The sequence below is a fragment of the Bombus vosnesenskii genome, unplaced genomic scaffold (assembly GCF_011952255.1).
Source record: "Bombus vosnesenskii isolate JDL3184/JDL3185 unplaced genomic scaffold, Bvos_JDL3184-5_v1.1 scf7180000013265, whole genome shotgun sequence".
Taxonomy (NCBI): Eukaryota; Metazoa; Arthropoda; class Insecta; order Hymenoptera; family Apidae; genus Bombus; species Bombus vosnesenskii.
The window spans coordinates 4,902,943-4,919,166 of record NW_022882925.1 but is presented as its reverse complement, the minus strand read 5'-3'; the positions used below and the strand labels follow the sequence as shown (position 1 = coordinate 4,919,166).

The 16,224-nt window shown below is 27.6% G+C and overlaps 3 protein-coding genes across 7 annotated transcripts; all 3 read left to right on the top strand.

Moving 5' to 3' along the window:
• The first annotated feature begins 2 nt into the window (after positions 1-2).
• On the top strand, positions 3-3,930 carry LOC117243020 (LIRP-like). 2 transcript variants are annotated; one of them, XM_033510160.1, is made up of 6 exons: positions 3-885; positions 1,019-1,142; positions 1,400-2,058; positions 2,137-2,419; positions 2,608-3,225; positions 3,873-3,930. In XM_033510160.1, the coding sequence occupies exons 3-5, from the start codon at positions 2,053-2,055 to the stop codon at positions 2,778-2,780; spliced, it is 462 nt and encodes a 153-aa protein (XP_033366051.1). In that variant the 5' UTR covers positions 3-885; positions 1,019-1,142; positions 1,400-2,052; the 3' UTR covers positions 2,781-3,225; positions 3,873-3,930. The 2 variants fall into 2 exon arrangements, with proteins under 2 accessions (XP_033366051.1, XP_033366053.1); XM_033510162.1 differs by having other exon boundaries at positions 417-885; positions 1,400-1,618.
• On the top strand, positions 3,232-6,261 carry LOC117243012. Of its 3 annotated transcripts, XM_033510145.1 has the most exons (5): positions 3,232-3,463; positions 3,643-3,655; positions 3,761-3,931; positions 4,006-4,927; positions 5,003-6,261. In XM_033510145.1, exons 3-5 carry the CDS (start codon positions 3,812-3,814, stop codon positions 6,073-6,075), a joined length of 2,115 nt encoding a protein of 704 aa, XP_033366036.1. In that variant the 5' UTR covers positions 3,232-3,463; positions 3,643-3,655; positions 3,761-3,811; the 3' UTR covers positions 6,076-6,261. The 3 variants fall into 3 exon arrangements, with proteins under 3 accessions (XP_033366036.1, XP_033366035.1, XP_033366037.1); XM_033510144.1 differs by lacking the exon at positions 3,643-3,655; XM_033510146.1 differs by lacking the exons at positions 3,232-3,463; positions 3,643-3,655 and having other exon boundaries at positions 3,669-3,931.
• Positions 6,262-7,720: 1,459 nt separating this feature from the next.
• On the top strand, positions 7,721-16,152 carry LOC117243008 (transcriptional regulator ATRX homolog). Of its 2 annotated transcripts, XM_033510136.1 has the most exons (21): positions 7,722-7,806; positions 7,876-8,006; positions 8,178-8,320; positions 8,429-9,652; positions 9,698-10,442; positions 10,523-10,830; positions 10,935-11,053; positions 11,119-11,264; positions 11,341-11,556; positions 12,306-12,525; positions 12,607-13,016; positions 13,103-13,401; positions 13,487-13,781; positions 13,840-14,120; positions 14,190-14,343; positions 14,421-14,768; positions 14,847-15,144; positions 15,220-15,417; positions 15,497-15,613; positions 15,707-15,847; positions 15,922-16,152. In XM_033510136.1, exons 2-21 carry the CDS (start codon positions 7,990-7,992, stop codon positions 15,967-15,969), a joined length of 5,727 nt encoding a protein of 1,908 aa, XP_033366027.1. In that variant the 5' UTR covers positions 7,722-7,806; positions 7,876-7,989; the 3' UTR covers positions 15,970-16,152. The 2 variants fall into 2 exon arrangements, with proteins under 2 accessions (XP_033366026.1, XP_033366027.1); XM_033510135.1 differs by having other exon boundaries at positions 7,721-7,806; positions 8,429-10,442.
• Positions 16,153-16,224: the final 72 nt, after the last annotated feature.

The window sequence follows — 16,224 nt, the reverse complement described above, 5'->3', positions numbered from 1 at the left end:
ATCCTATTCAAATAATTTTGTAAATTTACTGTTTTTTTTTAAATGTGTAACTCTTCTATATAGCGATTTGACGATGTAATATAAACTATAAACTATCAATTTTCGAATTTCAGTATCTCAGAGTAATTTCAGTATTACTTGGGTTAAGTATCGGATATCACTGTCTTATTCTATTTCTCTATTCACTTCACATCGAGACAGAATTAATGCCATAGATCTTCTCTTATTAACTGACCAGATTATCTAAATAATTGGTCAATTAGCAAGACAATCAATAAAATCTATATGAATTGATATAATCTATTTATACCTATTAGTAATGAATATAATTTATACGAAACGGTAATCTATAATATATAGTTTAGATTTAGAATATTGCAATTTAAAAATATGCAGGAGAAACAGATATTTTTAAATTGAAGCCTTAAGTTTATTTCTTATCAGTGTGTTCAGCGACAATATTATCTACATTTGTTTTCATTACGTACATACAACTTAAAATTTTATCGAAATAGAAAAAAAGTGAACTCTTACAATAACGAATATTTTTGCATTCAATAATTATCACGCGTATTATTTTTCATTTCGCGTTGCTTCTCGAAATGTATGTATTTTGCTTGTATGATTACGTGCAAAGAAAAATACATTCCTGCTTATTGAATTTTTATTTATGTTTCATGCTCTTTATCAACCTGCACAATTCAACCGCGAAGAATATATTTAGACTATTCAAAATGCTATCCTTCGACTAATGTAATTGATTGTGAAGAAAAAGAAATCTACCAACCTGTGATACATCGTGATATACACATATAATATTCCTATACATGTATACATATATGTATATATACATACTTTATTGATCTCTATCTTGTCGATGTATGAGTAAGTAACTCTATTACAATAAAATATATTCCCTTTTATTATAGAGCTTGATCTTTTCATTATTTATTTTTCGATAATGTACAAATTATTATCTTACATCGATTGGAGGTTTAAAAACGATTTTGTTATATAGTTCATTCTTAACCAATTAAAAAGAAGAAAAACCGCAACAATTTGTGAGAGTGAATAGAATGTTACACTGTGGGAAATAATAGTTAAATAATATCTATGTTGCTGAAGGAAGTTATATCAGCACGGTACGTTGAATCGTGAATCATTCTCCAGTATGATAATTAATATCTTAAAAACAATCGTCAGTATTTCCTATGACCATTATTTCTATCTAAATTTAATTATTTATCAACTTTTTATAAAATACCATTAGTATTGTTTATCTCAAAAAAATGTTACTGCTATTATTTCAACTTTTGAAATAAATTTTTAAAGTAGATAATACGGAAAAGGTGAAGGAATAATTCTTTGATGATATAATGTTGCTCGATCTTTTACACAGGTTTCCTTCCTGATAATCTTTTTCAAATATTCGCGCGTGGATGAATAAGGGGAATTCTTGAGATATTTGAAAAGCATTCGATCCAGGATTTTAACACGGAAACATTTACAGTACAAGATTCACATTTGCACGAATGATATCTAAAAATAGGTCGTTACTCGACGACTGGTACGCGACAGCAACAGCATGGGGCTTCATTATTGATAAGTCCTGATAAAAGTTAATAAAAGCGATTTAAATAGACATACTTGAGAGGATCCACTTATGATACTTGAATTTCGAGTTCACCCAGTACAAGTGTTCGCTTTTAAGTTTAGCTCATTTGGATTTACAAAAATTCAATCGACATTCTTTCTATTACGAATAGATGTTACAGTTCTTTGACACCTTTAATTTATCAGTAGTTGAATATCATACTAATTATATTATATAGTACTGTATATTATATTAATAGTATCGTACTATATGATACTAATACTGTTATAATGTATAAGCTGCAGATGTTTATGAATTTATAGAGAACTTGAATATACAAAAATATATAAAGTAAAACAAACATATTAGGTGCTATTTCATTAATTGCATTCATGAAAGTATAAATTTGCATAAATATCTGTATTATAATAATAGAATATGATTAATGATTTTCTTCAATGAGAGTAAGCTACTATAGTATTATTATTATTACAGAATCTTACTAAATGTAAAAATTTGCAAAAATATTTCTTTGCTTCTAGATGTACGCAAATCGATTATACGCGCTCATGAGTTTAATACTCGTGATAGTGATCCTAATACCGGTAGCGGAACATGCATCGGATACATACAAGCAGCGGAACATACATGGATCGGATGTATTTCAGTATGGTCAAAAGGGACAATCTAGGGATCAATCTCGAGATCAATCTCGAGATCAATCTATGACAGAAATGCACCAATATTGTGGCCGAATTTTGTCAAGTACTTTACAGATAATATGCGGTAGTGTTTACAATAGCCGATTTAAAAAAAGCAATCAAGGTAAGTAGATCATACATTGCAAAAAGCATATTGCTCCTAAATCATTTGTTGCAAGAAAAAGATAGGAAAGGGAAGTATGTAAATATAGTTAAAAACGTTGCTACTACTGACCGATATCAAATGGAGGAAAATTATAGGAATTTCAATATTTTCATTTAAATATTATATATTCTTTCTTTTTCTTTTAGAAATGGAGATGGATGATTATATGGCCTATAGTTACGATCTGCATCCTTATAAGTCTATCAAGAATGCGAAAAAAATGATTAGATTTCGAAGAAATGGACGGGGAATTCACGAGGAATGTTGTTTAAAATCTTGTACGACCGAAGAGCTGCGCTCCTATTGCGGTGCTCGTTGATGAGAGAATCATTTTTTAAAACATAAGCAAAAGATTGAGGAAATGCTTAAATGTAATGTTTTCCCTATTTACTAACATACCATATTTTCGATAGCCATTTTTTATGTTTCAATCAATGTAATAATTCAGCAAAAGCAACATGATATTCTGTATAATCTTAGATCTATTTAAAACTGTTAGCTCAAACAGTTTATTCAGAAATGATCTACTCATCTCAATTTTATGTGATAATATAATTTATACAATTATTCTTAATTCTTATTCATTCCTTATTGTACTATATGAAATATACAAAGACTTTAATATCGAACGATGTTGCTTTAAACAAAGTGAATACCTTATTCGTGATAACGAATAGTATATATGTGATATATAATACATGCTTGTAATCAATTGTATAAGAGATTGTAATTGTTGTATGATCATTTTTAAAAATTAAGAGCTAGTAAGTACTTATATATATGTGATGAAAACTTACTAAGAGTTGTTGTCAGCTTTAATCGCGTTGACTCAACTGACTCAAATGTTTAAAAATTTACTGAAAGATCTGATCTCATTTGTACTTAACCATATATTGTGTAAGACTAAATTCAATGTTAATTATTAAATATGTTTTCATGTACCAATGTGTCGTTATTTAAAAATACACAATCATTAAGAAAAACGATAATAACAATCAATAGGTTAGTTTTTATAGATTTAATTTTTTAAAAGATATATGTATATATATACATATATATATACGTACAAATTATTTATAAAATATATGAATACATATTTATAAATTTTAATATATTGTTTTAAATTGTAAATTGAATTATAATAATTTATGTATTCACTTTATATATATCCTTGTATTTAGGTTACATATGCATGTAAGTACATACAAAATAATTTAAAAAATAAAGAAACGAAATGTATGCGTATAATTGTATAAATGTTAAAAAAGATTCTTCATATCAAATATGAAACTTCTTCAGGCGAAAGATTTTCGGAACCTTCATATTATGTGAATAAATATTTAGCAAACAATGGAGATGGAAGAAATTTATAATCTTACTATTTTTCCATTAGTTACGTCCAAATTTTCAGTTCAATGGTCTACAGATAATCATATATCAATTCTTACTGAAAGAGGAATTCACATATTCGTAAGTTTAATCTAATAGTATCAATATTATATGTGGAATTAATATAATATACCTAATGACGTTATCTTTTGCAGGAATTCATACCTTCTCCAATGTCTCCTTGTTCAACTATAAAATTTATTAGATCTTTCATTTATGCACCTTCAACACTTCCAACAGAGAATATATCTAACAAAATAGAATCTAAAATTTGGGGCATGCAACGTGAAGCAGTTTATTCATTTATAATGGAGGAGAGTTTAACTCCAAAATTATCTAATTTAAAAGAAATGGTACCAAAAATAATTGACTTAACTTGGTCACCACAGAACTTAATACATCCCAGCAAGTGTCTTATTGCAATTTTAACTTCAGCAGGTGCTGTTACAATAGCATATAAAATTTCTAAAGACTGGTATCCTGCATATGATTTATCTTCTATACGCTATAATTTTATAGAGCAAGAAATTAATACAAAACTGAAAGAATCTAAAAATAATTCAACTTTATTTGAAACATTTAAAAATTGTTTAAAAGCATTACAAGCTTCTTGTTTTACTTGGAGCAAGCTTTTTGTAAATTTTGCATATTTTGCTGTTGCATATTTCAATGGAGATATAATTATCTATAAAATTCCAAAAATATCCGACTATAATGAAATATCAAATCCTGAGATTATAGGAACAATAAGATTAAATGAATATATAAAAATAAGTGCTTTAAATTGGGTTACAATTGACATAAAAAAGCATTTAATTATTGTTGGATATATTGATGGACGTATTCATGGTCTTAATATTGAAGATCATGATCAGAATATGGAGCTAAAATTTATTGAGAAATATTACGATTATAAAGATCGTATTTCTATTAGCGCTATAAGAATATTTCCTCAAAATGACTTGAACATAAAAATCTTGGTTGCAAAAGGTCCCTTTTTATTTTTATTCTGCATTGAGAAAAATGGTACACTAAAAACTATGGAACATTTGCAATTAGAAGGCTTCACGATCTCGGGTAAATAAAATTGTGTTACTATACAATTTACAGGAAAACGTACAATATTAATATAAGTAAATTAATAATTTTTAGGAATGACTTGTATAAGCACAAATTATGCATTAGTTACTACAGAAAATGGCTTAATGTTTTCAGTTAATACGGAAAGAAATCAATTTTTAAAAAAGAAGGTAAACAATAAATTATCGCAAAGTCATGTTCGATATTTAGGTTGCGCACATTCTCCAAGCGTTGTAATTTTTATAAACGTAACTAGTCCGAACACTATATACGACCATTTAGTAATGAAGGAACCGACCAAAATACATATGTTCTGCTTAAAACATAAAAACTGGGACCCATTAACTGTTTTAAATGAGAACAAACATGAGAGATTAGAGCAATTATGGGATTGTTTAGAAGCGATTAGGATGAAAGCAACAAGAGCATTAAATCCGACGATTCTTTTATCAAAAGTACCATCCAATTTAGAATCTTTATCTTTGCATGAATTACGAGTAGTAATGTGGACATCTGTTATGATACAAGTTTGTGAAAAGAAAAAGGTCATTCAGGGAATAGGTAGTATTGCTGGAGAAATATCAGAAGCACAACCCTTAATTTTTGTTCACTCTGCATGCAATTATCTTATGCGTCTTGAAAGCAGATCTTCTTTGTCAGAACAGCAAAAGCTTTCCATATGTTTATTAAAGATGCATTTAGAAGCATATTTGACTGGAGAAGAAAATAAAAAAGTAACACCATTTTACAAACATATTAAAGACGTTTTAAAAGAAACATGCAAACTCAATTTAAGTAATATTGAGACTTGCAATCTGTGTGGTGAAATTATAAATGAACTTCCTTGGAAAGTTATCAAATGCTCAAAAGGCCATATATTACCTAGGTGTCCTATTACCCTCTTGCAAATAACTACCATGCAGTACCGAACATGTCCAATATGCAGTTTAATTTTTCATCCATGCTTGGAAAAAGAGTTTGAAGAAACAAGATGTCTTTTTTGTGATGTTCCTGCACTTGAAGAAAACCGAGTGCTGAATACAAAATGTTATATTCCGAAAGAAAAAAGTTTGTCCAGTTTACAAAGTCATACTCTACAGATGTCAGAAGATCGAGAAATGGATACAGTTGCTGATGAATCTTAAGCATGTAAATATAAAAATATATCTAGTAATAAATGATATAGGTCGTTCAAGATTTAAAATAATATTTCCTGGATCAACAGAAAATTTATTAGGCCTCCATCAGGAAAAATATTAACTTCTTAGGTGATTTATTCTGTAATAAATTACTTAAATTATAAATTATCTGCATGTGTATATATATATATATATATATATATATATATATATATATAAGTGTATATATGTATATATAAATAAATATATAATTCTATGTATTTATTTATTGTTAAATAATATGTTTTCAATAATGAGTAAATAAAAGTGATATTTTAAAGAATTTTGTTGTGAAATTCTCCAACCCATTTTCCACATGCTTATATGTTCATATCCTATTTATTTGTAATATGTAAGTAATAGTATTTTCATATTTGTTATAAAAAACATATGTATAAAAATTAACAATTAACTAATTTATATTTGACATACTTAAATATAGTTTGATGTCCTACTGCCAGAGGGCAGTTTATTCAGTAAGACCATTCAGTCAGAGTTTATTCAGTCAGAGTTGTTACATTCCTACGTGTATTTTTTCATTTAAATATTGTACTTTTTATTAATTTAAATATAATAATATGTGAAAGTTTGAGATGATTTATAAAAGAATGTCAGGTGAAAAAGGTCTCTCCATGTTGTTTAACCAGTTTGTTATGATTTAAATTTATACATATGTAAATATGAACCTGTGAAATAGTTAATAAGTAAATAATAATAAATAGTTAATATATACAAATTTTTAACTTTATTTTAATCTTAAAGAATCAACGTGTAAAAATGACAATAGCGATTATGCATTCATTTGCAGAGCAAAAAAGTCATATTGTCGTAAATGTAATTACTTTCGATGTTATAAAAATAAAACAGTAACAATTTTTCGTTTTTGAGATTAAAACAATTTTACATACCTAATATATGCATAGTGGAAAAACAGACTTGCAAATTACATCAACTTTTATTTATAAGTGATTGCTCGATATTTTTGTTATAGATAATATGCTAAACATTTGTATGATGACTTTAATTGATTTTAAAATTATTGAATATTTAATTAAAGAGTAATATTGGTTAGAATTTAGAATAGAAGTAGAATACATAGAGAGAAAATACATGAATTAATAAAATAAAAGATCTTGTAATGTGCATTTTTAATATTTTTCTATTATTTTAATTCTATGACTATTTTTTACAGATACAATTTTGAGAAGGACCAAATAAAAAGTACATGTTATAAGTACTTTATCTTCTTTGTTTGTTATTGCTATAATATGCAATTAGATAATGTCTCTGAATGTTTAAAGATTAACACATTCACAGCTCATGCTAAAAGATATACTTCCTCTCCATATATCTAAGAAAGCGATATGCATGCATTTTGCATTAACTGCTTCAAAACAATTAATTAGTTATAATAATTTTTGTTTCCCCAATAATTTTTGTTAGAATATTCATTTGAATTATTCCTTGCATGTAAAACATTTACAATTTAATTATCTACACAGAAATTCAAACACAAGGTATTCCTCTATCAAGAGTTATATGACTTCTAATGTTAAACATTCCTAACCCATGGATGGGTCAACGGACTTGTGAGTGGAAAATACAATGACCCATACATGGGCGGGAGATTGTGAATTTGTTAAAGTAATCTGAATGGTTAATAAAACCAGAATAGATAAGATAATATGACATAATAGTGTAGGTGATATGACATTAATAAAAATTCTTTTAATTCACAAGTGTTAAAATAGAAATTTATGTTTCCAGAAACATATATAACAAGTTTAATCTGACATTTTGGGTTCTGAAATTGGAAAATAAAAATGTTTTATACTTAATTCAAGGACCTTTTGGAAATAGAGAACTATTTTGTCAATCACTATGTCTTCTTTGTTCAAGTAAGTATATACAAAGAAAAAATAAATTCTTATATGTTAATTCTGCATAGTTTTAGTGGGAAATTATGTGAAATTAATTATGTAGTATAATTAATATAATTTCTGTTTTTGTGTAACATATTCAGAATGTAATAATAATATAATAATTTAAAAGCACATATTTGATTTCAGAAGAGACACTAAAAACAGAGTATATATGAAAGAACGGCTTGCAAGAGTGGAAGAAATGAAAAAATCAATACAGTCATTATGTGACAATGATTCCAGTACTCCTGAAGATGTACGACCTTTCTTTTATAAATTTGGAAATTCACGTAAGATGAATAGAAGAAGTCTATTGTAGAAGGAAATTAGAAATGTTTATTACAATAAGTTAAAATTGTAATTCTGATTCAGAAAAATTATCTTTAATTATTTCCTAGGTGATAATTCAATTGAAAGGTCATCTGATGAAGATGGCATTAACAGACCAAAACAAACAAGAAGGTCTAGAAGAGAATCCTCTGAGGAGGAAAGTGAAACTGCTCATCATAAACAAAAGAAAGGCAAGAAACATTTAAAAAATGATGGGCACAAAAAGATTATGAGAAATAAGAAAGTTGATTCTAATAATATAAGAAAAGAAAAGAATAAAACCAGAAATTCAGTTTCTAGTGATTCAGATGATGCAATTTATGAGAAATCTGCTGAAAAGAAGACAAAAAGACATTCATCATTAAAGTCAAAACAAAAAGAAACAGACTCTAGTTCTGACAAAGAATTCCAAAAATCAAAAATTTCTCTTAGTGGTTTGAGTGTCATGAAAAAAACTGGGAAGGATCGAGTAATATCCACTGAGTCAAATCAAGAATCCACATCACAGTTAATAAAAAAGACTAGAATCAGTAAAGAACAAAGCTTACAGTTCAAGTCTCATGTTGTGAAAATTTTTAATCAATTTAAGGTAATTTGTTCAGAATATGAAATACAGATGGAACATGTAAAATGGAAATATTTTAAGAAAGAATTAACATACCAAGAATCAGCATTTAATGTTATAGAAAAATCAAAAAATGTGATCAACAATCTTAAAATGGAACTTAATGCACAAAAAGAAGAATTAACAAATTTTTATGAAAAATGGAGTAAAAGTCATAAAGTACAAAACATAGCTCGTTCTTTAAGCGATAACGAAATAGCAAAAGAGAGAGAGGATACAGAAGAATCCAATAAATCCGAGAACAGCTCGAATGCAGCAAGCGCAGTTTCTGAATGTGATAATGAAGAAATATTTTCTGATGAAGGAACAAGTAATACGAAAATAAACGTTGATAAAAACAAAACAAACAATACATTAACTAAAGTTTCAAAAAAATTAATAGGTGGCAATGAAAAGAGTGATCAAATTATCTCTTCCATCTTAGACAACAAAAAGGAAGATAAAACTTATACAAGAGATGATTTGAAAGTAATTGATGCAAATGAGAAGGCATCTGAAGAATATCAGACATCTACAAATGAACATGCTATGAACGAATCCATAGAAGATATATTTGAAGATACACCTGAAGATATAGACATTAATGATTTGATAGAAGTCAGAGATGAATGTAGGAATGAAAATGGTTTACAATTAAAAGAACTTGAAAAAAATAATGATAATAAAGATAAAAACTCTTTCACAAATGAAAAATTAGATACAAAACTTACAGATAAAAACTCGTGCCCTACGAAAATTGAAAATGCAAAATCTAAATCAGTTCTTTCTGATGAAATTGTAGAATCAACTGAAGAAAAGAAAAATGACGTTTTAAATGATATTGATGCCGAAGAACAAGCTAAGAGGGCAATGTTAGAATCGGACTCAGAAACACCCACAAATGATGAATCTCTGAATGAAAAATTTATTGAAAGTTTCAGCACAAATGATAGTTTCGAAGAGAAAGACGTATCGCAATCGAAAAAGATAAAATGTGGTAAAAAAGAAGAAAAAGATAAGACACAAAGTAATTCTATTCAAGAAAATAATTTATTAGACAAACCTGATGAACTCATTAATGAAGAAGTTTGTGCTAAACGTGCACTTCTTGAGTCAAATTCAGATGATTCTATCAGTCCTTGTGATAAAAAAGAAAGTTTAAGTAAGAAACATTATTCCAGTGACAGTAGTGAAAATTCAAGTTCTGATAATGATAAAATGATTACATTGAAACCACTAATAATAAATACTTCTTCAAAGAAAAATAAAGATGAAGATAAAAATCTTACAAAAAACAAAAAAGCATTGGATTCTAGAGAACCAGCACGTTTACCTAAAATAAGTTATACTGGGTCAGATAAAAAATTAAAAATGTTTTGTAAAGTTGTTGTTGAAAAATTATCAGAAAATGCTCTTAAAAAGTATAAGAATGCGTTAGAAAAATCTCGACAATATTTAGAGAATAAAGAGCTTAGAAGGTACAAAACAAAAAAATTATTTTTCATTACTTGGGATAAAATTTTTATATATTTACTTATATATATACTTATTTTTGCAGTCTAATTGATTTGGATAGGTTACAAAACAATCGTAAAAATACTTTTGGCTCGACACGAAGTTCTTTATCTAGAAAAGCAAAAAAGACTAAAGTAAAGGAAATTGAAGATTCCCTATTGAATCATTTGAAAAACGAAAATGCAGAGGAAAATTCTGATATAATTGAAAATATAGGGGAAGATTCTGATATAAACAATGATATTTCAATCGCAAAAATACAAGCTAATTTCCAAACTAATAGAGAATTAATGTTGGAAGCAGATGCAGTTACTAAGAAAGCTCTTTTATATTCTTCCGACTCAGATATTGGTAAATATTAGACTAGCTTCTTCTAAATTTAATGTCATTTCTTATTTATTAGCATTACATATTAAATTTATTTATAAAATTAAATTTTATATATCTTATTTTAGGTGAACGAAAAGAATCTACCTCTGAAAACAGTAACAGTGAGGAGGACAAAAGTAAAACTAAATCAAAGGATCTTTCAAAACGATCAACTCAAAAAGTTGAAAAAAAGAGTAGTGATAAGGTAACAATTAAGATGACAATTAATTTGTTTTAGATTAAGATATTGATTAATTCAATTATACTTAGGAAAATGATGACAAATGGAAGAAAAATAAATGGAGGCGAAATAAACTATTAACAATGAAGTTCTCCTCTGACTCAGATTCTGATGTTGCAAGAGAAAAATGGAATAAGAAACAAAAAGGGACAGAAAAGGCAGAAGAAAGTCATATGTGAGTTATATAACATGGTTAATTAATAAATAAACTATGTAATATATTAAATAAATCATGGTATTTTTTGAAATAGCAAACATTCAGCTATCAAAGTTGCAAAACGTGAAAGAAGAAATCGTAGACAGATTATAGATTCTGATTCAGATCTGCAGGTGATAAATTCTGATACAAAATCAAATAAATCTGCCATGTCAGAAGATAGTGATTCTTCAGTAGGAAAACCAAAAAAGCTGCGTAAACGCAAGACACATAAATCATCTGATTCTGACTCTTCGATTATAGAGAAAAGGTATTTTTTATAATAGCTACTTTTATATATATATATACAATACTATACAAAGCTTTATACCATCAGTGTTACTGATTTCATAACAGCAATTAAATACATATGTGTAGAGGTTGCTCACAGATTACTATATGAAAATTAATTTTTAAATATTTCTTTCATTGTGTTATTCACTTATAGTTTTACATGATTTAGAAATGTTTGAAAATTGTTCAATGTTCTAGTCTAGATATTTTTTACAATGTATATGAGATTATGTAGAACAGCCCAAGGAGAAAAAGAACATTCAAAAAGAAAAATTTTTGAGGTACTATTCTACTAAAGTAGTATAGTGCTGAATGTATTAAAAATTATTTTTTATTTTATTAATTAATCCAAAAGAACTACTGCTACTGAGCAAAAGATTATGCTGAGCAAATATTAATTATTTAAGACTATTTTTATATATTTTTTAAACTAATTGCCAATTCTACAATTACATATTTTCTTAGAAATAACAACAAAGATAAAATAATATTCTTAATATATTCTTACATTCATTTATAAAATAACATTTAAACAAATAACATTTTCGTCTGATAAGTGGTTTAAAATTTTCGCAAGTTATTGTATATTTTTCTATAATTTATTTTAATGCTTTCCTTTTATATGAAGCTATCAATTTCTATAAAAAATCGTATAAAAAAATTTATAGTAATTTTCTATGTTGGTTTTTACATTCCTATACATATATATTCCTTATAAATTCCTAGAACCAAACCAAAGAGAAGACGCATTAAAAATATGTCCAGTAATAGTGATGAAAATAGCGATAAGGACCTTGATATTACGAATTCTCAAGGAACACCTGGAAAAAAAGGTCGTAAAAATATCCGAAAAGTAATGAAAGATAAGCAAGTTACAAGTGATACTAAGCAAGCTGCCAAAGAAGAGGAAGAAAGACTTAAACGTATTGCTGAGAGACAAAAATTGGTACATATTTTTAATTAATTCTTAACTAATTTTCTGTTCCATAAGAACGAAGAAAAAGCATTTCTTTATTTTGTATTATAGTACAATGAGATGTATGAAGCAAGATTGGCTGGCGAAGAAAAAGTAGATAAGTTGGTATTGGATTTTGATCCTGAAACAAAAGAGGAATTGGTGACTGTCCATGAAAATTTAGTAAAGCGTTTAAAACCCCATCAAGCTGAAGGAATAAAATTCATGTGGGACGCATGCTTTGAATCATTGGAAAGAGTAAATTCTTCTAGCGGGTCTGGATGTATAATTGCACATTGTATGGGTCTAGGTAAAACTCTTCAAGTAATTGCCTTGGGTCATACACTTTTAACACATGAAAAAACTGGTGTTAAAACAATTATGATCGTTTGTCCCTTGAGCACGGTACTTAATTGGGTAAATGAATTTACGAATTGGTTAAAGGATATAGAACATGACATCGAGATTTACGAAATGACTAAGTAAGTTCCATAAATATATTTACAAATACATTTAAGATAATGATGAACAAATGGTCATATAATAATTGTTGATAAATTTGTTAAAGATTAAGGAAAAATATAGAACGAAAGTTTCAATTGGAAAGCTGGCAAAGAACTGGTGGTGTACTCATTATTGGTTATGAAATGTTTAGGAATCTAAGTGGCACAAATAATAAAATGAGAAAAAATATCAAAGAAGCAGTTTTACAGTACTTAATAAATCCTGGTCCAGATGTCGTAGTTTGCGATGAAGGACATTTACTAAAAAATGAGGATACTGCTCTCAGTAAATCAATGAAACAGATTAAAACATTACGGAGAATTGTACTTACAGGAACACCACTCCAAAATAATTTAATAGAATGTAAAACTTGAACAATATTAAATAAGTATATATATAAATAATTCAGTATTCGTTTGATTAAACATTTATAACTGATATATTACAGATCACTGTATGGTACAGTTTGTAAAGCCAAATCTTTTAGGAACGAAGAAAGAATTTTCAAACAGATTTGGGAATCCAATAACTAATGGTCAATTTGATGATTCTACCGAATATGATGTTACATTAATGAAAAAACGAGCATACGTTTTACATAAGATGTTAAAGGGTTGTGTACAAAGGTTTGATTATTCTGTACTAACACCATTTTTACCACCGAAACAGGAATATGTAATTTTTGTCAGTCTAACTGAAATGCAAATTAATATGTATCAATATTATTTGGATAATTTTGCAAGGTATGTGAAATGACTTTTTAATGAAATTTCAAAATTTAATATGTATTTTCTATTTCAGGCGAATACGCAATGCCAATGGATCTCTTTTCGCAGATTTTCAATCATTACAAAGAATATGGACACATCCTTTGGTTTTGCGAATGAATGCAGAAAAGATAGAAAAGATAAATGAAAAAAAATTCGAAATCAGTGATTCGGAGGGTTCTTTAAAAGACTTTATTGACGATGCCGAAATAGAGACTACGACCAGTATGAGTACTGAAGAAGATGATGATATTGTAACCATTGATACAAATGTTACAAAAAATATAAGAACTAATTCAAAAAATAATAGACCAGGTAAGATTATATTTACGTTAAACTAATATGTTATAAAATATATATATATTGTTCTTATTTTATATGTAGAAGCTGAAATAATTCCTGAAGAATCTGAAAAGAAAGAAGAGGAATGGTGGTTACAGTTTGTTAAACTTGAACACTTTGAAGATATGAGAGTTTCTTCCAAATTGATACTTCTTTTTGGAATCCTGAAGGAATGTGAACAAATTGGAGACAAAGTGTATGCTTTTTATATTACTTTTAGAAAAGTCTACAATAATTTACATACTATCTTTAAAAATTGCTTAATTATTTTAGCTTGGTATTTTCACAATCGTTGTATTCATTATCTCTAATCGAGCAGTTTCTTGAAAAAATCGATAATACAACACAAAACGGTGAAAATTTGGAATATATAGATGGACATACTGGAAGTTGGTCATTGGGGTTGGACTACTTTCGGATGGATGGTCAAACATCCGCTGAAAATAGAAACGCATGGTGCAGAATATTTAATGAACCATCAAATACAAGAGCAAGATTGTTCCTAATCTCAACCAGAGCAGGTGGACTGGGAATTAATTTAACCGCTGCCAATCGTGTTATTATTTTTGACGCAAGTTGGAATCCTTCTCATGATGTCCAAAGTATATTTCGTGTATACAGGTTCGTGCCTGTGATTCTAAGTCATCGTGATCAATAATAATAAGATTTCATAATTACTGAAATATATATAATTTACAGATTTGGTCAAAAGAAACCATGTTACGTTTATCGATTTCTAGCAGCTGGAACGATGGAAGAAAAGATCTACAATCGACAAGTGACGAAACTATCACTTTCTTGTAGAGTCGTCGATGAGCAACAAATAGAACGTCATTATAGCAATCAAAATTTAAATGAATTGTACACATTTGAACGAAACAACAGAGAGAAACCGACTCTGAATTTGCCTAAAGATAGATTATTAGCAGAAATATTTTTAAAATATAAAAATTTTGTGGAGAACTATCATGAACATGATTCTCTTTTGGAAAATAAAGTAACTTGTAGCTACATAATACAGTAATCTGCTTGTCTCAAAATAAATATTCTTAATAATCTTGTTTAATAATAGGCAGAGGAAGAACTGAATGAAGAAGAAAGGAAGCAAGCTTGGTTAGAATATGAAGAGGAAAAGAAAGGAAAACCGCCAATAATGCCATCATATTCAATGGCGTTCCCAAATAATATGATGTTAAATCAATATAAGATACCGCCACCATTGGGTATTGGTACGGATTATGAAAAACTTCGAATACTTCTTCAAAAGGATGTAAGAATATGATGTTTTTCGTCAATAACTCAAATAGTTTGCTCATATTTATTAGCTTATAATAATTTACATTTTATAGTATCCTAATGCAACACCACAAACCCAACAAATGATGACTGCTAATGTATTAACAAATATGTACAATTACATGGAACAACATTCTTTCTACAATACCGCAAATTCAATAATCGATCAGGTATTTCAATAACTTAAAATTTTTCCATTGATAACGTTCGAATATAAAACATGTTTTTTGTATAAAATTTAACTGAGGATTTATGAATACTAGAATCCAAACTTAACTTCAGTACCCAATATGGCTCAAACATCTTATTCAGTACCGAATAGAATTAAAAATTTGACCAATCAACAGAAAGATTATAGGATTACTGATATTAGATCTGGAGATGTTGATGATGATGTTATAGAGGTAACGTGGATACATTAACAAGAAATTAAAGTTAAATATTTATTAAATGTAAAATTTACTTGATACAATTTCAGGTAATATCAACCACAGTAAATAACAAAAATAAAAATCAAGAGGAATGAATAAAATTATACAATGTAAAGTTTTATATTGTTTTATATAATGTAAAAATGCTTCAATATATTAAGCGCTTATACTTTCATCTACATTTTTAGTATGTTATACTTGTATTATGGTAGTATCAGTATTGATGAAACTGAATAATATTGTTGCTATAAGTAATTAGCATAAAATTATTACTTGAACATTGGCATTTTTTATTTGATAAACTTTTCACTATATATATACAGACAAATATGTGTTTATAAACTGTATAT